The following is a 25,731-nucleotide window of genomic DNA, read 5'->3' as shown; positions in this document are numbered from 1 at the left end:
CTCTCTCACACACACAGTCTGCTGCTATTAACCCCAGAGCAGACCAGGATTTGGGTGAACTCTCAGGATCCATCCAGCTCCTTGTAAGGGCTCACTGCACACACCTGTCTTAACATTATATAGGGAACAATCCGCATACCAGATGCAAGACGTCATGTTCAAGAATGGAAGAAAGAAGATGTAGGAAGAAGAAAGGCTACTTACTTGCCTGAGTATTCATCTGTGTATCCTGTGTTCCTGTTCCCGACTCTGTCTTCCTGCTCCCCATCCTTGTCTACAAGAGATGGTACTGTAATTACCCTTACTTGTCTCCTCAGTTTCCCTAGTAAATGTAATAAGAGTTTTGGGGCTCTGGGTTTCATATCCACATAACGTCCATTAACAACCGAGCCATTACTCATTGTTGTTTATTTGGCCTTATTGTATCACCTGTTGCTGCAATAAATGTTATCTTATTTGCACCTTCCTCCTGCCTAAGTTTTCATTCATTGTTAAACATCGTTGAATAGATGCAGATGGGAGGGTAAAACTTGCAGGTAGCCCATCTTCTGACAAGCAATTTTAGTTTAATCTGTCTCAGGTTAACAGGGTCCGACAAGCAGGGTCAGTATTAGACTCTTTGGGGCCCAGGGCAGAAAGCTGAAGCCTCATAGTGTTGGGTGGAAGCCCGGAGCCCTGAACCCGCCACCCAGGGCTGAAGCTGAAGCTTGGGCAATTTAGCTTTGTGGGGCCCCTGTGGCGTGGGGCCTCTGGCAATTGTTCTGCTTGCTACCTCCTAATGCTGGCCCTGGCTTTTATATGAAGAAAAACAGTTGTGGCACTGGTGGGCTGAGGACTTTTTACAGCATGTGGGAGTCAGGGGGCTCAGAAAGAAAAAGGTTGAGCACTCCTCGGATAAGAGATACCTCCAGCCACAACCAGAGCGCTGTGAAGGAGATGCTTGCCTCTACCAGATATTAATATGCGACTTTTATTACAGCAGCACTGGGTGCTGCTGTCAATTAAAATTGTAAATGTAGTTTATTTCTGAAATTAAATTTTAGGACTGATTCTACACTTTTTGTAGTTTACAATAATTTACCATTACATGTCCAGTATAATTATACTGCTGCAAAGAAGCATTCATAAGAAGTTTTCTGTTAAAATATATTGCTTCATGTTAGACCTTGAATCCCACAGGAACCCAGTGGAGTTTACACTATGGATATTAGTTGGTTAGTAAAAAATTTTTCCAGATTTTGAAACAAATGCAACTATTTCTATGAGATTGACACCTTTTTTGTCTGGAGTGGACCAGGAATTACAGCTGAAATGAGAGATTTGGAAAAATAATGGAAAAGCATTTAGAAAAAAGCCAGCCTACCTGAGAGGACACTACAAGCTGCACAAATCTTATCACCCCCTCACTGTGAGAGTCCACAACTATGCTCAGCAGCAGCTATATTCAACCTGTTAATTCAATTTCCTCTACAAAGCACTACTTACCTTCAGCTAATACTAAACCTTAACAGCAAATGGACCAGATACAGACAGATACGAAACAATTTAAATGACAGCAACACCACTTGAGTGGGGAAAGCTATTCAGGGAAGAGAGGGCAGGCCCATCTCTAAACCCTTCTCTCCTCAGTAACAACCATGAATTTCTGCTGCCAGAATCTGCTGTTAAACATGCAGGAAGCACACTCTCACACCACAGGGCTTCTCACAGGCAAAAGCTCTCCAAATAACAAGTTATGTCCACAGCTATTTACTCACTAGTCTGATCGCTATTCAAGGGATTAAAATCACAATAGCCATGATGGAAATAAGCCACATTATTCCTTTGACATATAAAGGTGACACAGCAATAACATTAACCTAGCATTACACAGTACCCCATGTAGGTACTTGCAGACTATAATCAAGTCACCCCTTAACCTTCTCTTTGTTAAGATTGAATTCCTTGAGTCTATCTGTTTATCACTATACAGCATGTTTTCTAATCCTTTAATCATAGATTCTAGGACTGGAAGGGAGCTCAAGAGGTCATCGAGTCCAGTCCCCTGCCCTCATGGAAGGACCAAATACTGTCTAAACCATCCCTGATAGACATTTATCTAACCTACTCTTAAATATCTCCAGAGATGGAGATTCCACAACCTCCCTAGGCAATTTATTCCAGCGTTTAACCATCCTGACAGTTAGGAACTTTTTCCTAATGTCCAACCTAAACCTCCCTTGCTGCAGTTTAAGCCCATTGCTTCTTGTTCTATCCTTAGAGACTAAGGTGAACAAGTTTTCTCCCTCCTCCTTATGACACTCTTTTAGATACCTGAAAATTGCTATCATGTCCCCTCTCAGTCTTCTCTTTTCCAAACTAAACAAACCCAATTCTTTCAGCCTTCCTTCATAGGTCATGTTCTCTAGACCTTTAATCATTCTTGTTGCTCTTCCTCTGGACCCTCTCCAATTTCTCCACATCTTTCTTGAAATGTGGTGCCCAGAACTGGACACAATACTCCAGTTGAGGCCTAACCAGCGCAGAGTAAAGCGGAAGAATGATTTCTCATGTCTTGCTCACAACACACCTGTTAAATCCATCCCAGAATCATGTTTGCTTTTTTTGCAACAGCATCACACTGTTGACTCATATTTAGCTTGTGGTCCACTATAACCCCTAGATCCCTTTCTGCCGTACTCCTTCCTAGACAGTCTCTTCCCAGTCTGTATTTGTGAAACTAATTGTTCCTTCCCAAGTGGAGCACTTTGCATACGTCTTTGTTAAACTTCATCCTGTTTACCTCAGACCATTTCTCCAATTTGTCCAGATCATTTTGAATTATGACCCTATCCTCCAAAGCAGTTGCAATCCCTCCCAGTTTGGTATCATCTGCAAACTTAATAAGAGTACTTTCTGTGCCAATATCTAAGTCGTTGATGAAGATATTGAACAGAGCCAGTCCCAAAACAGACCCCTGCGGAACCCCACTTGTTATACCTTTCCAGCAGGATTGGGAACCATTAATTAACTACTCTCTGAGTATGGTTATCCAGCCAGTTATGCACCCACCTTATAGTAGCCCCACCTAAGTTGTATTTGCCTAGTTTATTAATAAAAATATCATATGAGACCGTATCAAATGCCTCGCTAAAGTCTAGGTATACCACATCCACTGCTTCTCCCTTATCCACAAGACTCATTATCCTATCAAAGAAAGCTATCAGATTTCTCTGACATGATTTGTTCTTTACAAATCCATACTGGCTATTCCCTATCACCTTACCACCTTCCAAGTGTTTGCAGATGTTTTCCTTAATTACTTGCTCCATTATTTTCTCTGGCACAGAAGTTAAACTAACTGGTCTGTAGTTTCCTGGGTTGTTTTGATTTCCCTTTTTATAGATGGGCACTATATTTGCCCTTTTCCAGTCTTCTGGAATCTCTCCTGTCTCCCATGATTTTCCAAAGATAATAGCTAGAGGCTCAGATACCTCTTCTATTAGCTCCTTGAGTATTCTAGGATGCATTTAATCAGGCCCTGGTGACTTGCAGGCATCTAACTTTTCTAAGTGATTTTTAACTTGTTCTTTTTTTATTTTATCTTCTAAACCTACCCCCTTCCCATTAGCTCTCATGGCTCTTCTCTGAACCTTCTCCACTTTATCAACATCCTTCTTGGATTGTGGACACCAGAACAGGACATAGTATTCCATCAGCAGTCACACTTTCCCAAATACAGAGGTAAAATAACCTCTTTACTCCTACTCAAGATTTTCCTGTTTATGCATCCAAGTTGACATTAGCCCTTTTGGCTACAGAATTACACTAGGAACTCATGTTCAGCTGATTATCCACCATCATCCCCAAACCTTTTTCAAAGTCACCTCTTCCCAGGATAGGGTACACCATCATATAAGTATGGCCTACATTCTTTGTTCCTAGATGTATACATTTACATTTGGCCATATTAAAACGTATATTGTTTGCTTGCACCCAGTTTACCAAGCAATCCTAGATCACTCTGTATCAGTGACCTGTCTTCTTCATTATTTACCATTTCCGCAATCCTTTTGTCATCTGCAAATGTTATCAGTGATGATTTTGTGTTTTCTTCCAAGTCATTGATAAAAATATTGAATAGCATAGGGCCAAGAATCAATCCATGTGGGGCCTCACTAGCTGTGATTGTTTAGACCTCTGTATCACACTAGCATCTATTCCAGACACCCACCAAAGCATCATACTGTGGCCATTCATCCTCAGATTTTGCAAGACATTCAGATTGTATCTCTAATGTAAGAAATATACTATATAAGCAATGAAACTGTAGTCTGAATAGACACCGGATCCAGAATATCTGTAAATATAATCATTTAGCCCAGAACTCTACCAATATAAATAATAATTTGTGCAAAAATGTGCAGAAAAACCTACAACTGAGCTGGGACTTTTTGCAGACCTTTGTGGCTGCTGTGTATATTGGTAAGGGATTTTTCCTTTACTATAGTCTAAAGGGATTGCCCAAGGTGCTGCAAAGCTGAAGGGAAGTCTAGTAAACCCCTCCTTCTTCAACAGAGATATACATTACTACCTCACTAGTATGATATACATCTATTCCTGACAATTAAGATGGCTTTCTGTAATCAGATTATATAGAACTGGATGGATTTGCTGATTGTTGGGACACTGACTGCAGTAATGAAAGGCCTTAATTGCTTGAATGATCAGTCCTACCAATCAAATTACAGCCAGGCAGACTACTTGGACAATCTTACATTTTATACAATATGGAGCCTGAATGACTGCCATACAAAGCAATGTACTTTTTGACTAGAGAAACATTCATCTGACTGAATAGACTTAAAAAAAATGAAAAAAAAGGAACCTGCCCCAAACACCTACTAGATAGTAGAACGTCCTTGCAAAGAGCCAACACATTTTGGAGGAGCCAGTCTTGTCACAGATTCCAGCGGCTGATGTACCACCAGTCTGTGCCACTCAGCTACTAAAAACATGAAGATATGTAAGCTGAAGTTCTTAGCCAAAGGATTTATGCCCTGTTCCAATCACCCACTGAAGCCAATGGCAGGATTCTTGTTAACTTCAGCGGATGTTGGATCAGACCCTTACTGAAGAGAGAGACAAGCTCATAGCGTCCACCTGTTTTCTATGAAGGCCATTTCCCAAATTTTTTCAGGAAGGTATAATTAGTTTTCATACCAAGCAAACTTAAGTATAAAAGTTGGCCAATATCCTGATTCCGTCTCACACACCATACATCAATTTGCAGTGCCTATGAGCTAATAATACCAATTTATATGTGTATTCTTTCCACAGACTACACTGTATGTGCTAACGAAAAGAAAATATGTTAAATGGATAAGGGAAGTTTTTAACTGATTGTGAACTGTATTTGGGTGGGGAGGACAACCTGATGCTTCAGTCAGTCAGCTATTCAATGCAGTGGTTGTTGCTCTAACAGTAAGATAAGCAGAGGTGTTAGTGCTATATGTTACCAACTGTGAAACTTCCTTTTTTCCTTAAAACTAACATTAAATAATATTTGCTCACTGAATGAAGTAAATATGGTTAGTAGCAGTCACTTCACATGTCAGTAGCTATGATCTGTACCAAACTCATTTCAGGAGTCTTCAGTAATTAAAAGCACATATCCCAGATTCACACATCAATGCAAGCTTCATGGCTGGTTCATCAAAAAGAAAGAACTGGCAGGTAAGCTTTCCTGATTCTTGGACATGACACACCCAGGCAGCTGCACTGACATTAAGTGGACATAAATGTATGGCATTAGAAAGAGGATAAATGTGGTACAGAAAATCTCATTTAAGCAGCCAATTATCCGAGGAGGGATGTCACTAACTTTCAACACTGGTTTTCAGTGATGACTCCCAGTAGTTTGTGACTGGGTAGGGACACCATTCCATGTTCATATTTGTTTACTTTATTTTATGTGCAGTACTGAGGAGGGTATGTCACCATCCATCAATGCCACTTCAATCAGTCCAAACTATGAAAAATGTCTCCTCTTTTGCTTTGCCTCAGTATTCACATTTACCCTCTTTCTTCATCTCTATGTTCTCACATTTAATGGTAATACCTCAAACAGTCCTTCCTATTTTTTTTCTCATTTCTCCCTACTGTACGTGCCCTCGTCCAATTCCTTTGTTTGCTTTCTTACAATCTTCTTTCTGTAATTTTATTCTTTACTGCTGTTTATAAATATTCCTTTTCTTGCCACAGTTCTTTGCATCTCTATTCCCTCTCTCCATTTTATTGACTTTCTTTTTTATTTAAAAAACACATCTCACCCTAATTTTTATATTGTTCCAATTCAGTGATAAATTAGGAATCATAAGCGCTGCCAAAAGACTCCATAAGGTACATTATGAAATGCACCAGCTGTCCTCCCCCACACCTTCATTTCTCTGCTAAACTAGTGAAACATAGACCTTTTGAATCCATTATAAAGGGCCCAAAAAGAGAAAGTGGCAACAACATATGGGTCAAAACATACAGCTATCCTGATGGCTGACTGGGGAGTCGGCCAATCTGCCCTCAGACTAATTCCTCCATGATGTGAAGTGCTAAGATTTTAGTGTAACATTCCTGCCCAACATAGCACCCTGCATGTGTCTTCTGACATGCCTCTGCTCCTAATGCCTCATTGGTTGTATGCATATCACCAGGTGCTGCACTGTCTGTATAGAATTATTATAGTGCCAATAGTGTGCTAGTTGCTTTCCAAATAAAGACACGATCCCTGCCTCAAGAAGCTCACAGTCTCAAGATAGACAAGTAAACAAGTATCTGTTAGAATAAAATGAAACAACAAATATACAGTTGGGCTAGTAAATATATAAGTAGGATATTATATCTAAGTTATTCATCAAGTGTGTGACAGTGTCAGTTTTAAATAGGCATCATGATAGAGGTGGGTCCTTCAGGAGGGCCTTGGATTTAAAGAGGGTATAAGGTCTTGTGGATGAGCTCAGGAATGTCTTTCCCTCAGGTGAATCCACAATACATAAACCACCAGCTTTTGTGCTTCCTAGATAGAGAGGACTATTTTTTTTCTTAGAAATGGCACTGATTAATAAAATAGTGTTGATTATATTATAAAAACAAACCATTAACATGAGGTAGTGATCAAAAGAAAATGGAAGTGGGAAAACTTGTGTGGTAAGGCTGTAATACAGGTCCAAAGTGTAGGGCTAGAAACAGACATTTAAAAGGACCTAGTAAAGTCAATATGAAAACAGCAGAGGATAAATAATTAGTGATAAGAAATGATTTAACAAACAATGGATAATTCCCTTACTCATCTTTATTTTCTTGATAATTGTATTTCTTCATCTGTCATCTTTATTTTGGTTATATTTTTCTTTGTTCTGTAAAATCAAGAAAAAATATAAAAGGTAAAAGTACTTTTAAGCTTCTACTCCCTTTGAGCAATGATATGATCTACAGAATATATATAAAAATAACTGTGAGTCATTGCTCTCTCAGATCTTGGGTTCGGAGTAATTATCTGATTTTTTCAGTAAAACCCTTTATCTTCACACTGGATTTTCTATAATATCATTTTTCTTTCTTTCTTTAGATGGGAAAACCCCCAACCTAGAATAAATAAAGTATTCTGCTTGCTTGAAACTAGAGCAAAGTGAAAATTTCACAGCAAACAATGTATTTGACAAATTGATCCTCTCTCTGCTCACAAAACACCTATAAGCAGGTATCAGGTTCCGTCAATATACTGTATCTGTTATTCAGATGTATTCTATTAATAGATTTTTGAAATTTGTTGCTATATGGACTGATTGCAAATATTCTGAATTTGAGCCGTGTTGCTTAGTTGTGATTGATCAGATAGCTCACATGATATTGTTTTTCTTCCCTGATTGCATGAGAAAACACAAGCACCTCTGGTGTGAATACTTTCCACAAATATTTGTGATAGTAAATTCTACCCTAATAACTTATTTACCTAGATCATCAAATTGATACAGATTGGTAAGAGGAATATTGAAGAATATTCTGAAACCTATCTAGCAAAGAATGGTATGCCAGATAATTTTTATTCCAGTATCATTGCTTACCTTTAAAATATTGGATGAGATTTCAGAAAAGATTGTGACTGCGTGATGAGGGCCTGTCAGAATTAATTCCTAGGCAGTCTCGATCCCCTGTCAACAATTTTAAGGTGGCTGTACACACTCAGAGTATATCCCCAAAATAATATTTTTCTTGGTCAGACAAAGGTATGAAAAAAACATGTCTATATTTACTTTGCTTGGGTGCTAGGTTTTTGCAAAACTTATGTCTCAAACACAGTAAATAATAAATCTGATGAATTATAGAATGATGCATTTTTAGACTTATTGGGTTTAAATTATTTCCTATTTGGCTTCACTGATGTTACAGTAGGGATTAATCTGGCTCATTAAAACAAACTAATAGGTAATATACATGCTGCAGAGCTCAATCCCAATTATTATAGCACAGCCAAAGTCCTTCTCCCAAGGATTGCTAGAATTGACAAATCTATCCCTTAACCTAGAGCAAAGATATAAGTAATGCAAAAGGAAGAAGTCCAAGGGAAGGGTTTTTCCCCCACATTACCTTACAAGACAATGCATTTTGAAGTTAATTCTCTTTTGTTCCCTAGGTAAAAAAGAAGACAACTTGTGATGTCGCATGTGTGTACACCAGCAATGTCTTATAAAACATGGACCCAGAACTATTTGAAAGATTTTAGCTGCTCATTTACATAGCTGTAAAAGCAGCAAAGAGTCCTGTGGCACCTTATAGACTAACAGACGTACTGGAGCATGAGCTTTCGTGGGTGAATACATAGCTGTCATTAATACAGGATATCTCTCTCATGTTTGCCAGATGAGACTATATTGAGTCTCACAATAAATTTTGGGAGGTTAATAACATTAATCACTGTTAGACGTGCAGACCTGTAAGTATTACGTTTTTTCCACATTAGTATCTTGAGTGACATTACTAGTAACTTGACCACACTAGTAACTTGAGTGACATTCCACACTAGTAACTTGAGTGACATTAACTGCATGCATTTCTCCTCCCGGTGGGAGGATGAGAGAACAAAAACAGGATAGATGTTAATCATTTTGCTTAATGCACTACTAGAAAGTATTCAGATACTGTGGTGATGAACATAGTATAAAAACCTATATTGAATAGAATAGAACTAGGCATTCTATGGGGCTTGCGTAAGTGGCTGGGTAGCCTGCATAGGGCTGCTGTTCTTACACTGGTAGTTATTTGTCCAGATATCTCTTTCTCCCCTCTATCTACTCTTAGATACTCCTCAGTGTATCTCAGTAATGCTAGCAAACATTTTTTTTTCTGATTAGTCAACAGCATTATCTTTTTACTTCTGGAAATAAATCTTAGGTTTTCCCCTTTACTTTCTCTAGATAAAATCTCTACAGACTTTTTTGTAAGTCTCTACTCTTTGAGCTTGGGGTCACTGTTATCAAAATCATTTTATTGATTTTTAGAATATTTTGCTTAATGGTATATATAACATATAGATTATTTTTAGCTAATGACCTGAGGTGTGTGTATGCTATATGTCCCTATGTAATTTAGGCATTTATGGATCCATTTTATCGGAAGTGAAATGGACAGGAGGGGTTTTCTATTTAGATTGACTTACAATCCTTCAGTTTTTGACTTACACTTTTAACCTGACATTTATATTGTGTCAGAATGCTTACCACCAAGAATGAATGAGAATGAATGACAAAGAAATAGACAACCAGCAAAAACTAATTTTGTGCTTTCTGACATTGGTCACTCCTTACTGTTATTTTCAGTGTCTCTGCTGTGGGAACAAACAAGAGACAGATTAGAAGGCTTCCCTACTTTGCTTCAATTCTAAAGGAAAGGCAGCACTGATGATGTATCATTTACATTAAGTGCTACCCTCAGATCTATATACATAATAGGTATCTATTTTTTAATTTTATTTTATAATATAATTTTAGAAGCAAAAACCAAATCTGTAATACTTTATGTAAGAAATTCCAGTTAATGCTAGTGAAAGACTTGGCCATATCTCCAACTAGACTAGTACAGGCAATATTTTCTAAGTATTATTGTTGAGCTTTGCTAGATTTTGCTATTCAGGATACCATGTAATTTTCTCTCACACACAAAAAAGCAGCACACTCTCTCCACTTCTCAGCAAGAATTTAAAACAAAAGTGCTGAAATGAAGTCTCTCATTAAACAGATCCATTGCTTTTACAAACTATCCTGTGGAACATTTAATCATTCACATTTACATTTTCAAAAGACTCTATAAACCTGATCTGTTTAATCCTCACTGTATCCTTGTGTGGTAAGACAATATAAATCCCACTTTCAAGATGGGGAAACTGAAACAAAGGAATTCATGAGACTTACTCAGGTCACATGCCAAGTCAGTAAAAGAGTCATGATTAGAACTCAGAAGTTCCTGGCTTCTATCCTCATAGTGTACCTACTTCATCACGTAGCCGCTCTAAACTTATTTATCTGTTTACTAGTATAATATGAAGTATTACAAACAAAATCAAACTGTTTTTTATCAAACAGTTGAAAAATGTACATTGTATGATGCATTATTCTTGCTTTTTTTTACTATTTGCTTACTTGCTCAATTATAAAATCTAGTAATTTCCAATCCAATTGTTAGTGTGAATTAGCAAGAGTCCACTAATGTCAAGTTCTCTATAATATTATTGGCTATTCTTTTCTTGTATAACTCCAAATTGGTCCTTGGAAACTATGGAATAGCATTAGGCTTGTACATCTATTTGCAAGTGTCTTTGTTTTTCATTTGATTTGTATTTAATAAAACTATATACTAAAGATGTCTGGTTCAGCTGCGCTTTTGTAAACTGAGACCCTCTATAACTATAATAATTTTCTATTGTTAGACAACCCTCTAGGAACTCTTTTCTTTCATTGTGAGAAATGGGGGTCACAGTTTGCACCAGAAGCAATTCAGTCTTCAGTAATTCAGACTTCCTCCTATAGTCTATAATCAATGTTTTTCAGCATTTTTGATACCAGGGACTGGCTTGCTGCCTTCCTAAACTGTGTCAGGGAAATCTCAGGGACAGGCAAAGGTTACTGAGAAACACTGGACTACATAATTTCTGATTACAATCTCCTGAATGCTTCCTATGTTTCTGAAATTTTCAGTACCATTTTTGGATCCATCTGTTTGAGAGGTTCATATATATTACTCTCTTACCTTAAAAGAGCCACTCTTATTTATTAGCATCCAAAAATCCTTGCCCATTGACTTCACTGGATTTTAAATTAAGTCCCTACTACAAAACTCTGCTAATTTGCTTATCTGTTGTGTAATTTCTTTCTGGAGCCAAATTAGTAGAAAGAGCAGAAGACATTTTAATAGGGGAATTAAATCCCCATGTTACGATGGCCGGATGGAATGCTGGAGCTCACAGTTCCATGGCTGTTGGGATAGGACAGTTGATGCTTCATTGGATGAACTGAGACTCAAGTGGGCTTGAGAAATAACTGAGGCTGAGAACCACTGTGCCTAGCTAAGCAAAATAAATCTTAACCAGACAACAAGGGAGGGAGCAGGGAACTTCTGTATCTGAAGAGGGGGATCCCCTCCCTCTGCTGGGCCAAGAGGGATGCTGGAATGGTTTCTAAGCCCTCTGAGAGGTCAAGCTATTGTGCTCATGGAGGCACTATCAGGAACTGAAATGTAAGGAATCCTACAAAGCTTCAGTGGCCCAAGAGCAAAGGTGTGTAATATCTAAGAGGGAGCCACAAGGGAGCCTCCAGAACACTGACCCAAAGAAGTGCTGGGACCCCAGATAATCGTGGGCATCTTCTGCTGCTGCTGGAGAGAAGGAGCCACACTGAGTACAGGGAAGGGCAAGTATTACTTCACTGAAGGTGCCAAAATATTTTTTTGTTGCAGGGTCTGCAGCCGCATGATACGTAAATTCATAGGTTCATAGATTCCAAGATCACAAGGGACCATTGTGATCATCTAGTTTGACCCCCTGTATAACACAGGTCATAGAATTTCCCCAAAATAATGCCAAGAGCAGATCTTTTAGAAAAACATCCAATCTGGATTTTAAAAATGCCGGTAATGGAGAATCTACCCCAACCCTTGGTATTTTGTTCTATTAACCTCACTGTTAAAAATGTATGCCTTATTTCCAGTCTGAATTTGTCTAGCTTCAACTTCCAGCCCTTGGATCGTGTTATACCTCTCTCTGTTAGGCTGAAGATACCATTTATCAAATATTTGTTCCCTATGTAGATACTTACAAACTATGATGAAGTCACCCTTACCTTTGTGTTTGATAAGTAAACAGATGGATTACCTTGAGTCTATCGCTATCAGGCACATTTTCTAATCTTTTAATCATTCTCATGGTTCTTCTATGAACCCTCTCCAATCTATCAACATCCTTCTTGAATTGTTGACTCCAGAACGGCTCACAATATTCCAGCAGCAGTCATACCAGTGCCAAACACAGAGGTAAAATAACCTTTACTCCCACTCGAGATTCCCCAGTTTATGCACCCAAGGTTCACATTAGCCCTTTTGGCCCCAGCATTTCACTAGCAGCTCATGTTCACAACCCCTAAATCTTTTCAGAATCACTGCTTCTCAGAATATGGCCTACATTTTTTTCTAGATGTGCACATTTACATTTATTGTATTAAAATGAATCTTGTTTGCTTGCACCCTGTTTACCAAGTAATCCAGATTGCCCTGTATCAGTGATCTGTCCTCTTCATTTTTTAACACTTCCCCAATTTTTGTGTCACCTGCAAACTTTATCAGTGATGATTGTATAATAAAGTATTACAAACTAGTTACTTACTTCTAACCCTGAAATAATGTAATAATCACTTTTATAATTATATAGATCATTATTTAAATTCAATTTGTTATTGCTCTGACCAAGAGTAGCAGCATCAGGGTAGAATAAACACTCTTATATTAAAATTACCACAGTCTTTCTGATTCTTCTAGCATTCAGTGAAATGCCAAATGTCAGCTCTTGATATTTGTTGGACACAATACAAATCTGAAAAGGTATTAGTTGGAATTTTGGTCTGTCTAGGTCAAACAGGAGTCTGACAGAGCTACTTTTGACACAGCGCTCTCACCATGATCTCCTTTGATTTTTAAGTAGTATTTCAATCATATCATAATTAATATGGCATTGTAAAAATACACCGTGCTGCACAGAATGTGAACTGTGCCACACTAGTAACAAAATCTCTACCCTGATTTACTAAGCTGATGCCATACAATATAGAATGAATACAAACTGTGTTGTGGCCCTTACAGGTTTGGTTTTTTAAGGAGAAAAGACGGGGGTATACTGAGAAAGAGACAGAGTTAAGCATATAATGCCACATGAAAAGAGGTATGAAGTTGAGAGTGGGTAAGAGGGACAAAAATAATCATCAGGAGAGAAGCATAGACAAAGCAGAGAGGAGGAAGAGGTGTAAATGAGAGCAGAGATCATGCTGGGGTGGATTTATAGAGTGCATTACAGGTGGGCTGGAAACTTGAAATTTTTGCAGAAGAGTGGAATCACACTAGTAGAGAGATCTGAGGAAACACTGTCAGAGTGGCAGGAAAGGAAAATGATCTCAGTGGCAGCATTTTGATTACCCTGAGGAGAGAGAGATACCAATAAGAGCAAGAAGGCTGGAAAAAGGAAATAACCGTAACTTACTGAGTCTTTAGCCTTTAGAGGGGAAGGACTACACTGTCCCACTGTGTGCTACATTTTTCATATTTTATTTTGCATTAATTGTAGAAGGATTGGGTCCTGCTTTCTTTTTATATTCTAAAGTACAATAAAGAAATTAAGGAGATCCTATAAAGTTGATTTAAGCCTAAAATGTAAGTACTTTGAGAAATGAGATTTCACAAAAGCTAGCAAAAACAAATATTTACATATTCTTTTAAATTCCAATTAAAACAGCATTTTTTAAAAATATAGACACATTCCTCTGTAGTGTTGGCAATCCATATGTTGTTGAAGTGTGCTAGCTAATGCATGGGAACCAAAAAGTGAAATTGACTATACAGGAAAGTGAAAATAACTAGTTTATTTTATTGTCTTTATCTGAGCTGAATGACATGAAAAGAGGGAACAGTGCTAACTGTGAAAACTGAGTTAAATTATAAAATTGTTTCCATTTTAATAACATAAGGTTTTAATAATAGAGGTAAATAAATTAGATTTTATTAAAATATTTTTAACCTCACAGTATCTCTTTAAAGCCTTGACTCTTCTTTCAAGAATTCTAAAGAAGTCAAATTGAGGAACTTGGATGGGCCTGTTCCATGCCAATTTTTTTCAGAAAATTCTTTGAATGGAGCACCACCTGGTTTTGCAACACAATCCACAGCTGCTGACATGTGTCCTTTCTGGAGGTCTGCCTTCCCTTATGATCCTTCTAAAAGAGATTTTCAAGCGGCATGACTCAAGTCAGTGCTTACACTTCTTAACTGTTCCTCATTTTGAAAGAATTCTTTAAAGTGCACATTTACATCAATTTCACACAAACCTGGCTGATCCCACTTTTCATTATTGTTCATAACTGACATCACAAATACTGAAGCTGAAGCTACAAATCAATAAAGTAATTACTATCACATCATTTCATAGTTCCTCCTCTATTCCTTTCTGTTGTGTCTCTCCCTTTCTTGATCTTTGTTATGCACCTTAAAAGCCTGTGTTACACATCTAAGTTGGGGAAGGTTGAAATGTCCTCTCCAAATAGGTCAGACATTACACTTTTTTACAAATACCGGGTCTGAAGAATGCTGCTATTGCTGAATGCTGTACAGCTAAACCCCCTTATTGGATATTTTTTGGTTCTGAGGACCTGGAACTTCAGATAAAACCTTGGTTATCTGTACTCCCTGCCTTGATTAGCTTTAATTATCTGCCCACTGTCCTTTTCTGCAGCTTGTATCTTTAACACACATAGGCACTCAGCCTGAAAAAAGATCATAAGCAATAGAAGACCGCATACTGTTTGCTTCCCAGCCTACATGCGTCTTCTTCATTCACAGATGGCTTATGTTGAAAAACCTTATTACATTTTCTCTGCCTCATTTGAATTAATCATACATTATCTCCATTTTACAGATGGAGACATAGAGGCGTTTGTGAAATTGATTTGCCTAAGGTCACATAATGAGCCAGTCCGTTGGACTAGTATCTAAATATATTCACTCCCAGTCTGTACTCTAACTTCTAGTTTACCTCATTAGCCCTATTATTTAGAATATATTAAAACAAAAATGTTTATTTAATATTCACAGGTCCCAGTCTAGCGTTCCTGAAATGTGAATGCTATCAGGCAACAAGTCAAGGTACACTGGATTTTAATCAGGTGTCTTCTCTTTCAAAGAACATCCAAGAATAGTGTTGGAATATTGGATTAAACACATTTGTTAAGGTATGTACAATGTTAGTGCCACTGCTACTATTTTTAGTTTAAAATGATTAAATATTACTATTTTAATTTTGATAGCATATGTTGGTAATGTAAAACTCCTTTAGAACAATTCATTTATACGGTGTACTATTCTGAACACTTATGAATCTTTAGAATGTTTGCATAATTCTAAAACAGAAGAATATTCTTCTCTTACTTTGTGAATTGTGTGTCTAACAAATGAACTATCACTAAATTTGAAACTGAAGCTGTGTCTTAGCTTGCAAGAGAGATAGCCAAACAACTTTCCACCATTGCAGTATTTACTAATAAATACATGTAATCCCTTTGGAATTCTAACCTTATTAAAAGTAGATATGGATAATGAGCCAAACTCCATTGACGCTCCCATTGAATCTGGTTAATTATGGACAAAAAGAGAAATGCAGACTAATTTCTTTCATTGGATAAAGTGCTTTTTACTCATTTTGAGATGAATACCTAATGTTCTTCAAATTCATATTTGAGTACACTGCAAACTGATTTGATTTTTAAAATAAGCATTTCGGGTTTACTGCAGGTGTGTGAACTCGGCAAGATACCTTAAGCAACTACCAATCCTCGACTAGTGCTAGGTTAAACTACGTTACACTTAATGGGTTGTCAGGTTCCATTCCTAGCCTATAATGCACGTTCGTTTTAAAGTAAACGTTCAGACCGTATTTAGTACTGATAATGTGCTATTTGTGGCGATTTTGTATTCAAATATCTTGCTTTAAAGAAACAAAAAGAAGGGGAAAGACTCCTCCACAAAGGGTAACTAACTTATGACAGGGCCCCCCAGAGGGGGGGGCAAGAGGGGCAATTTGCCCCAGGCCCCGCAGGGGCCCCCACCCTTTGTGGAGGAGTTTTCTGGGGCCCCTGCGGTTCCGGTTGAGCTCCGGGACGAGTGGACCTGCCGCAGGCAAGACTGCGGAGGGGGCGCTCGTCCCGCGGCTCGGCTGGACCTCCCGCAGGCATGCCGCCGCAGTCACTCGTCCCGGGCATGCCTGCGGGAGCTCAACCGGAGCCAAATGCCGCCCCCCAGGTCTTCGGCGCGCTCGGGTCTAGAGCCGCCCCTGAGCGGGGGCCCCCCGCCGCCGAAGACCCCGGGCCCCCGGAATTCTCTGGGCGGCCCTGACTTATGACCGGAAACACCCAAAGCCTACTGGTGAGGAAGGGGAGAGGTTGAGATCCTAACTAGTCAGTTCCCATTTTAGACAGTGGAGAGCCCCTCCTTCTTTCCGTGCGCCTGAGTAGGTCTGTAACCTCCACGTCTTCCTTGCAAAGGGACTAGAGATTCCTCTTTCTCTCCTGCGAGCTCTTGCTTCCTAATGCTGACTACGCCGTGCACGCTACCTAGGGAGTAGTGGCTGCATTTTTGCCACCCGTTTACTCGATTTACCCCGCTCTGGCTTGGACAAAGCAGGGACCAATCTCCCCTCAAGTGAGTGTGGGAGCGGTCGGGAGCAGGTGCCCCAGCATACGGAGCCGGGGCAGCTGAACTGATCTCAAGCTAGCGACAGAGAAACGGGGAACAGCAGCCTCGCTAGGTACTAGGGCACCTCCCAGAACTGCCGCCTGGAGAAGCTCGAGAAACGCTGTGGCTAGTAGTGGTTAGGCGCCTTTTTCACAGTTCGGCCTGCGCCTGCGCAGCTCTCCCTGCCGCGTGACCCTGCGTAGGGGTCCGCGCGCCGCCCTGGCTGCTTCTGGGCGAGCGCGTGAGGGGAGAGCGCGACGGGGCGAGTGTGGTGGCGGCGGCGGTGGGGCCTAGTCTCGGCAAAGGCGCCGGCTGGGTGAATGGGGTGGCGGGGCGCTGCGGGGACACGGCTGGAAGCCGCAGGGCAGGGTGAGCAGATAGGCGGGTGTGAGAGCCGGAGCGGCTGCCGCCCGGTTTAGGTGCGGGCTGTGAGGGGCTGCAGGCAGATCTGTATTTGTGCTCACAGATCTTTAGTTTGTGGAGGGCGCGGAATTCAGAGCCCTCGGGGCGGGGTGGAGCCCTCGGGGCGGGGTGGAGCCCGTGAAATCTTTTCTCTGGGTCGGCAAGAGACTCCGAACAACCCCCGGCCACGAACAGCAGGCGGCTGGGGGCAGGTCCCCACCCACTTCCTCTCCAGGCAGGTGTAGCTTTCTGTCAGAATCCTGCTGCTCAGCTAGGGGCTCCACCGCTCAAGTGTGAGCCCTCCTGGTCCTGGCGCACTGGGAGCTGTGTTTAGGAGGCGACTCAGGTTGTCCCTGAGTTTCCTCACCATCAGTCCTGCTTTCTCTCCAAATACTGAGGCTGGCCAGGTTGGTTTGTGGTATAGCTGGGGGACTGGTTTCTGCCGTGGCTAAAGGCAGTTTTTTTGCAGAACCTGGGGGCCCTTTCTCTCCCTGCAGGATGCCACAGCTAAGATCTCGGAAAGTGCAACTAAACAGGGAGGCACTGACTGCTGCGATGGGGCCCTGCCCACAACCTGTGGCTGCAGAGATGGGAGCCCACTCCGAGGACTTATCTGTGGCCAAGGGGAACCCTCAGCAGGAGGCAAAGAGTAAAGCAGTGCATTCCTTATCCTGCTCTTCATCACCTATCCTGTTCTCCAAAGTCCCATGTGAGCAGCTCACACTCCCAGCAGTAGCATCTGTGGAGGAGCAACATGGGACTAATACGAGGCTTGTAGGTAAAAGAAAGGAAGGGGGACGAGGCTGCAGAGGAAGAGACATTGCTGCTGCTGGAGGCAGAAGAGAAGCAGCTTTACAGGTTTCAGACCATGCTGCAACTAAAGTCTGGGAGAAGGTGATGGTGCCAGTAGGGAAGTGTTGGGAAAAGGCTATCCGTAGAAAGAGAGGACAGGGATTGCAGCAGTTTCCCCCTAGAACTAGGTTGGAAGAGAAATCGGCAACAGGGATTGAGGGAAAACTAAGAAGTAGCTCCTCAGCAAAATTGGGGCTGTTGGGGCCCCAAGAGGGTTTAGGAAGCCCAGGGAAAAAGAGCAGACATTCCTTAATGGAACTGAAGCTACAAATTCCATACACCCAGGAAGAACTGGTGAGCCCAGAGAGGAGTGACAGATGCACCTTGTCAGAACCAGTAGCACTGGAGCCTGGGAAGGATGCAGGGAGCCTGATGGCACTGGATGTGCAAATCCCAAACTCTGAGAAGGAAGCAGTGAGCCTGAGTGAGAGGAGCCAATGCACCTTGGTAGAACTGGGGCTTCAGGAGGAAGTGAGGAGGCAGGGAAAAGGGAGCCAGTGCTCATTTTCAGAACCAAGAGTGCTGAGGCCCAAGGAGGGAGAAGAGAGCCCAGTGAAAAGGGTCAGATGTTGGTTGGCAGGGACAGAGTCTTGGGTAAAAGCAGGGAGCCTGCGGAAGAGAGGCAGGCGCTCCTTATCTGTCCTGGGACCCCAGGAGAAAGTAGGGAGCCCAGGGAAGAGGGACAGATGTTTTTTAACAGAGGTCAGGATGTCAGGGCCTATAGATGAAAAAAGGAGTCTGGGAAAAAAGGGTGGGCAGTCTTTGGTGGAAGTGAAACTAAAGAGCCCAGGGAAGAGGGGCAGACACTCATTGGCAGTGCTGCAGCCACAGAGACTAAGCCTCCGAGAAGAACCAGTAATCCCAGGAAAGCGGTTCAGGCGTTCCTTGCAACTACAATGCTCAGGCACCCAGGAGGAAGTAGGAAGCCTGGGGAAGAGGAGGGGTAAGCACTCATGCACCACTGAGGAATCACATCTCCAGATCTCAGGTCCCTAGGAGAGTACAGGTAGCTCAAGGATAAGGGGCAGGCATTCCATGGTGGTACTGCAGCCACACAGTCTAGGCCTCCATGAGGGACCATGTAGCCCTGGAAGGAGAGGTAGGAGCTCTTCTGTGGAACTATGGCTACCAGGGCCCCAGAAGGAAGCAGGGACCTGTGGGGGAAAAGGGTAGGACTGACTTGGAGGGAGCAGGAACCTCAGAACACAGGAAGAGGAGCAGGGCCTCCTCAGCAGATGAAAGGGTGAAGATGGTGACCCAGGCTCCTTCTCAGTCAAGGCTGATATGTGGGAAGGATTATGAAGCCCAGTGCTGGAGGCCAGGCAGGGGTTCTGCTGCTGGAAATACTCGAGGGAGCAGATGGGGGAAGATGGAGCAGTAACAGGTTGTAGGGCAAGAAGTGGGTTCTACACCCACTGATGATCTGTTCATTAGTAGAGTAGAGGACAATGGTGAGAGACAGAAAGATGGAAACGAAGAGGCTGTGGGTTCAGCTGAACTAAAATTAAAGATCAGAAAGCCTAGTAAGATTTTATAAATATGCGGGTTGGGAACTAGGAGCATTGTTGTTGCCTCTAATTTCTTGATGGAAATACGAACTTTTCTCTGTATTGTTGAAAATAGTATTATGTATTTGAGCCCTTTTTCAGATAGGCATAATTTATTGCAATAGGAAAAACTTAAATACTGAAATTATGATCTATTTTGAAAATTTGAGATCGTATTAAACAAGCACCTTAGTTTAGTGGTTTTCAGCCTTTTTTCATTTGCAGACCCTTAAAAAATTTAGAATGGAGGTACGAGCTGCTTTGGAAATCTTAGACATATACCTCTACCCTGATATAATGTTGTCCTCAGGAGCCAAAAAATCTTACTGCGTTATATCGAACTTGCTTTGATCTGCCAGAGCACTGCTTTACCGTGTTATATCCGAATTCGTATTATATTGGGTCGCCTTATGTCGGGGTAAAGGTGTAGTATGTGGTCCCTCCCCCCACCCCGACCACAGCTTGAAAGCTATTGCCTTAGTTTAATGATTACGTGAAGTATTATTAACTTTCTCACAGAGTTTTACCAATATTTTTTCTGATTTGCAGTGAAATGTTCACAAATACAATTTTTAGATATAATGAATACTTCCTGTTAAAAGAACAGTAATTTGCTTAGTATAATAAAGAATTTGTCTTTCTGGTTCTTCTTGAATAAAATTTTTTAAACAGGTGCTTTTTTTTTTTTTTTTTTTTTGCTCGGGTGATCTTGAACACATTGTAATTTATGAATATATTTATTTCAACACATAATATGTGAACAAAAGACTTTACCTAAAATTTAAAAGTGGGAATAGTATCTAGCATTTTCTTGCAAAAATACTTTAGTTTGATTTGCCAGTTGGGATATGTTTGAAGTTCTTTCAATTTTTTTTCTTATAACAGCCTAGCATTCTGTAAAAACTTTATATAACAGTTATTTTAAGCCAGTTAATATGCTAATTATTTCCTGTATGTAAATGTTAGAATGTAACACAACTACATTTCACCTCTATAGTTTTTATTTGGTAGATAATAGTCTTGAAGAACCATGTTTGTAGTATTTTTTTCTAAAAAGGCAATAGTTCAGTTTTTTCTTAAAGCACTTGTATTAATGTGTAAGACTGACTGTGATCCTTTTTTTTTAAATCAGCAAAGAAAAAAATAGTAGAAGTTAAGGAAGACTCAGATGCACAGGATGGAAAGCAGCTAGAGACTGATCTAAATATATCAAAAGAATATAACGTAAAGAAACCACTAGTAGCTTACTCTGAATCTCTCCAGGAAGCTAAGTCAGATGGCACTAAGAGCAAGGCACCAGTATGTCCGGGTTTAAAAAGGGGATCTGCAGTACAGGGTAACAAGAGAAGAAATAGAATCACCAAGATCAGATGTTTACAGAATTTGAATGTAAAAGTAACAGAAAATAAAGTGACAAAGAGCAGACTGGTAAAGTCTAAGGATGAAAAATGCAGAGAAACCCCAAATTATAATAGCTTGCCGTCCACAGTAGAAAAGAATCCAGTTGTAAAATTATATGACTGTCGTTACCTTAATACATTTGTAAAGTCTTCAGTTGATGCAACCAACTGCCGTTACAAAATTGGTGGTGGATTCTTGCATGTAGCACAGGGTAAGAGAGAGACTTTTTGTCCTGACAGTGTTATGGGACAGAGTGATATGAATAGCAAGCTTAATGTAATGCAGATGTCCACACAGAAAAGTATATCATTTGACAAAGAAGGAATATGCCAAAATAGAAAAAATTGTCAAAATGAAAACAGTAAGTGCTTGAGGGAAAGAAAGTGGAATATTGATAGAAAGCCCAGGAAAAGGATGAAACTTTTTGAAAAATCATCAGTCCAGAATGTTCTCCCAGTTATGGACAACAAATACTGTGAATATGAGTTACATACGGAAGATAAAACTGCCACAACAGACTCTTTAGCAGTTTTAGAGTTAAATAGCAATGACACTACTTCCTCATCTTCATTTGATCAAAAATCAGATCCCCATCTAGAACCAAATACTCAAGAAGCACAAAATGGTTGTACTGCCTCGGTTAATAGAAAAATGCACTTGAAACCCTGTGCAACAGAAGGTAGTTTTGAGAAGAGACTTGAGTTATCTGAAATTGCAAAAGGAGAAAAGGGTGGTTTTGATTCAGAAAGTAAAGAACAACAAGACCGCTCGAATACCTTAAATAGTCCAGAAGTGGTTACTTTGGTCAGTGACATCATTTCTGATTACTACAATGATGCCAGTTGCCAAAAGAAAGAGAGGATAGTGTCAAATGAAAAATTTAAAAGTAATGTTGAGAAATTACAGCTATATAGCTGTCAAAGAATAGTACCAATGTCTGGTAAAAATGTTTGGCCTCGTGAATCATGTGCTAGAACTTCAGAATGGTTTCATAAAAATCACGTGTCTGTCCTGGAAGGAAAAACTTCAACTTCTGGTTCTCAGAAATGCTCATATGAAAACAATACCGAAGCTGTAAGAGATACGGTTTTAACTGATAACTCCAGGCAATTAGATCTAAATATGTTAGAGGCAGAAAGTGTCAAAGAATCTGCGTGTAAAATAACAATGGATTCTAACATTGAATGTCTGACTTCTGTTAGAACACCAGAGTCGTCATTATTGGATATTTGTGGGACTCTGAGAGTCACCTGTAATGAAAATCTAGAGTCATCGGTGGATAGTAGTCCTATAGCTTCTAAGTCTGAAGCTGTCCATGAAGCTCAGGTGATCTTAAATTTGGCAGTAAAACAAAAACAAGATGATAAAAACAAAGGAGCTTTAACAAAGAAAAATCGGATGATGGCTCTCCAGGATGGTATATCTGAAGATGACAATAGAAGTAAAATGATTGTTAATCATAAGACATCAATGATGAAAAAAACAGTTACAATTCCAAACTTAATGAAAATGTTAAACCCGGGAAATCTATCAAATTTCAAAATTCCTTTACGCAAAAATAAAACTGAATCCAGGAACGTGGACTATATTAGATCATTAGATAAAGAAACATACAGTCCACTGGAATGCCTTCACAAATCTGCTGCTGCTTCAGCAAGGCAGAACAGAGCCGAGGAGAATTCCTCTGTGGTAGTCTCTGAGCAGCAACCTATCTCTGAAGAGGCAGATATCTCTGTAATCCCCTTAAAGGAAAATGCTGACCAAATGATCAGTAAGGACTTTGGCAGTGGTGGTTCTGAAAGTCTTTCAAACGAAATAAATATACTTTCTGAACATGTTTCTACATATCAGTGTGCTTCTCTTGAGGGAGAATTGGAGTCATCTGCTCTTGAGGATATTACTGACTCTTCTGTTACTGCACCTATAGAGCAAAGTCGCACACTAGATTATTCCAGTAAAACAGTTGACCGTTCTGTTTCATTAGAAATGCATGATGATGATAAAAAGAAATCAAGAATGGATCTTGCACAGAGTAAGATTAAAAACTTTCCAGATGTTCTTAAGGCTTATGAAGATGATATTCTTGTGATTGATGTAATTCAGGATGACCCTGACCTTTTTGGAACCACTGATGAAGGGGATCTTGCATTGACAATGAACCATGTGACTGAAAAGCACTGTAATATCAGTACTACCTCGGAGGAAAAACAGGATGTCAAGCCAAAATGCCTTATCCTTCCAGAAACTAAGGATTCAAGGGATTACTTTAGGTATGCATATCATTGCTTTACCTTCATAAAAATATTTGTGTAATACGGAGTACGTTGAGACATCAATTTAGTTTAGTCCAAGTATTCAGGTTTCCCCAAAAATGCTGTATATGTGTATGTTTAGTAGAGTGGGCAGCACAGTTATGCATTCAATATGAACAGAAACAGTTTCATGAAACTGAAAAAAAATCAACAAAAATGGACTTTGGGAATTTAAATTTTTTTTGGCAAAATTCTGAATCCAAACACAGCGTATGGTTACTGCATGAGAACCAGAAAGTAAAACTGATTATAAACCAAAGTAACTGAATTGGTCAGGCTGAGTGAAATGGAAAAAAAAATGCTGAAAAGGAAATTCATTATTTAAAGTTCTTTTTAAGTAAGATGTGGGAGTAATACTGGTAATGCTGAAATGATGTATATATGAATTATCTCATTAGTGTCCTCTTAATGATAGCTTTATGTTGTAGTATGGCAGTTTAAAATATTTATAACTCTATTATTATTATACCTTCTGCTGTTTCGGCATTCCCATGAGTAAGTGATTTTGGTTATCCAGATAGTAACAATACGTTTTTCTCACATGCTGAATAGTTTTTAAAACTATAATTTGTCTACTAGGTTCTAGTCAATATTTTTACCATTCTTGCATTGTGGTGTTTGATCTACACATTGAGATCAGAGTAAGGCACAGTAAAGGAGGGAGAGCAGAATTACATGTACTAGCAACCTTCTATAAATGTCAGCTCACCGTGTGTGTTTAGAGAGAGACTCAAAATCTTTTTATTGCTGCTTGATATATTAGCTGTTGTACAACATTGGTAATCTTATGAGAAAAGTATAAAACTTGCATAGAGGTTTATAGTACAGGATTTTCTCCAGAGACTTGAAGACAAGTGCCTTCCCGTTCAATTTTTATTTGCTTCCTCTGTTCATGCTCTTTGCTCCGTCATCTTTACCTTTTTTAGGTTAATACTACAACTAACATTTTAAACTTTTTTTTTAAATATTGCCAATTTCTTACCTTGAAATCCTCCTTGACAGTTATCTCCCTCTCCCTTTCCTGAAACTATGGTGTACAAAGGAGGAAAGTAGAGGAAAGTAGGAAGTTTGCTTAGGGTAGTGCTAAAGTGTGATATTTAAACATCTACTTTAAAGTTTAATTTTAACTATGTATCTTAGAATCTAACTTTTGACAAATAAAGTAGCAGCAGCAGGACAACCCCCCCCCCCCCCCCCCCAAATCCAAAGACCTTTAGGACAGTTTAACTCATGCAGATAAATGTTGGTCTCAGGGTTTGACAGTTTAGTGCTCCAAGAAGGTGACTTTATTATTAATAGAATATGAAGTTTTGTGTTCCCAGACGAAGTGATAGATCATATTTCGGTATTGCAACAGTATTTTTCACATGTTGCCTTACCACTGATCCTTAAGCATGAGCTAGGGGAAATATGTCCAAGGATCAGTTCCCATACCCATTTATTCATGGTTTTTCATGTGCTCCTAACCAAGGGTGAAAGCTTGTGGTGACTGCTGTAGTTTGAGATCCCAGTTATCACATGCTCATAACCAGGGGTCAGATTGAGAAGGGAAAAGGTGGGAGGTGCTCTTCCAAGATCTTCCCTGGTAAGGCACCAAAATGAGACACTGCCCACCATGCATTTTGCAGACGTTCAGAATGTTTTTGCATGCTCTCTAAACTCCACTGAGGTCTTTGAACTTGGCTCCCCCTTGGTGGGGTTTCAGTATGCCCTGGGCTTTTCTGGCTCCTTGATTTGAGAAAAAATAATTGGTGGTATCTTCCCCAGTGCCACCTTCTTTTGGCATCAAGATGAGACTTGACTCACAGTATATTGTATAGATCTGTCATTCTTCCTCTCCTTACATACATGAGGAATGAAATAATTTAAATGTCAACATTATTAACTATCACTGGGATATGAGTTAACACCTTAATGGAAGAACAAATATCAGACCTATTGTTCCCAGTCTCTAGAGACCGGATTTTTCTGCCTTGGTTACGTTTGGTTCACGTTTTTGATGTTTTCTTCACAACTATAACAACTTAGAAAATTTGTTTTTTTAAAAAGAAGCTGTGATTCTGAAGAACAAAGTAGTAGCTTCAGAGAAGTGCTGGTACAGTTAATTGGTACCCCTCCCCCCACCTGTTTCTGAGCCCTGGCTCATTCCAAAATACTCACCTTTGGGCTGAAACGTTCTGTTCTTGGTCTGTACCTGAATATGACTT

General features: G+C 39.9%; 1 protein-coding gene and 1 long non-coding RNA gene across 7 annotated transcripts in view; one reads left to right on the top strand and one right to left on the bottom strand.

The window, feature by feature from the left end:
- The window catches only part of LOC120399205, a 30,723-nt gene extending 19,023 nt beyond the window's left edge, over window positions 1-11,700 (bottom strand). For both annotated transcript variants that reach the window (XR_005595029.1, XR_005595028.1), the window contains exons 1-3: window positions 11,278-11,700; window positions 7,322-7,391; window positions 205-274 (exon numbers count right to left, since the gene is read on the bottom strand). This is a non-coding gene — a long non-coding RNA (uncharacterized LOC120399205). The remainder of the gene's footprint in view (window positions 1-204; window positions 275-7,321; window positions 7,392-11,277) is intronic.
- A 5,050-nt stretch (window positions 11,701-16,750) lies between these two features.
- TOPAZ1 (testis and ovary specific PAZ domain containing 1) overlaps window positions 16,751-25,731 on the top strand; it is a 106,521-nt gene continuing 97,540 nt past the window's right edge. Inside the window, exons 1-3 of one of the 5 annotated variants that reach the window (XM_039527234.1) lie at window positions 16,751-16,977; window positions 17,910-18,121; window positions 20,944-23,482. In XM_039527234.1, coding sequence (XP_039383168.1) covers window positions 17,911-18,121; window positions 20,944-23,482 — 2,750 coding nt within the window. In that variant the 5' untranslated portion in view covers window positions 16,751-16,977; window position 17,910. The other 4 variants (XM_039527233.1, XM_039527232.1, XM_039527236.1 and 1 more) reach the window with 4 other exon arrangements.

The sequence above is a fragment of the Mauremys reevesii genome, linkage group 2 (assembly GCF_016161935.1).
Source record: "Mauremys reevesii isolate NIE-2019 linkage group 2, ASM1616193v1, whole genome shotgun sequence".
Classification (NCBI taxonomy): domain Eukaryota; kingdom Metazoa; phylum Chordata; order Testudines; family Geoemydidae; genus Mauremys; species Mauremys reevesii.
This window is presented reverse-complemented; position numbering and strand designations above follow the sequence as displayed.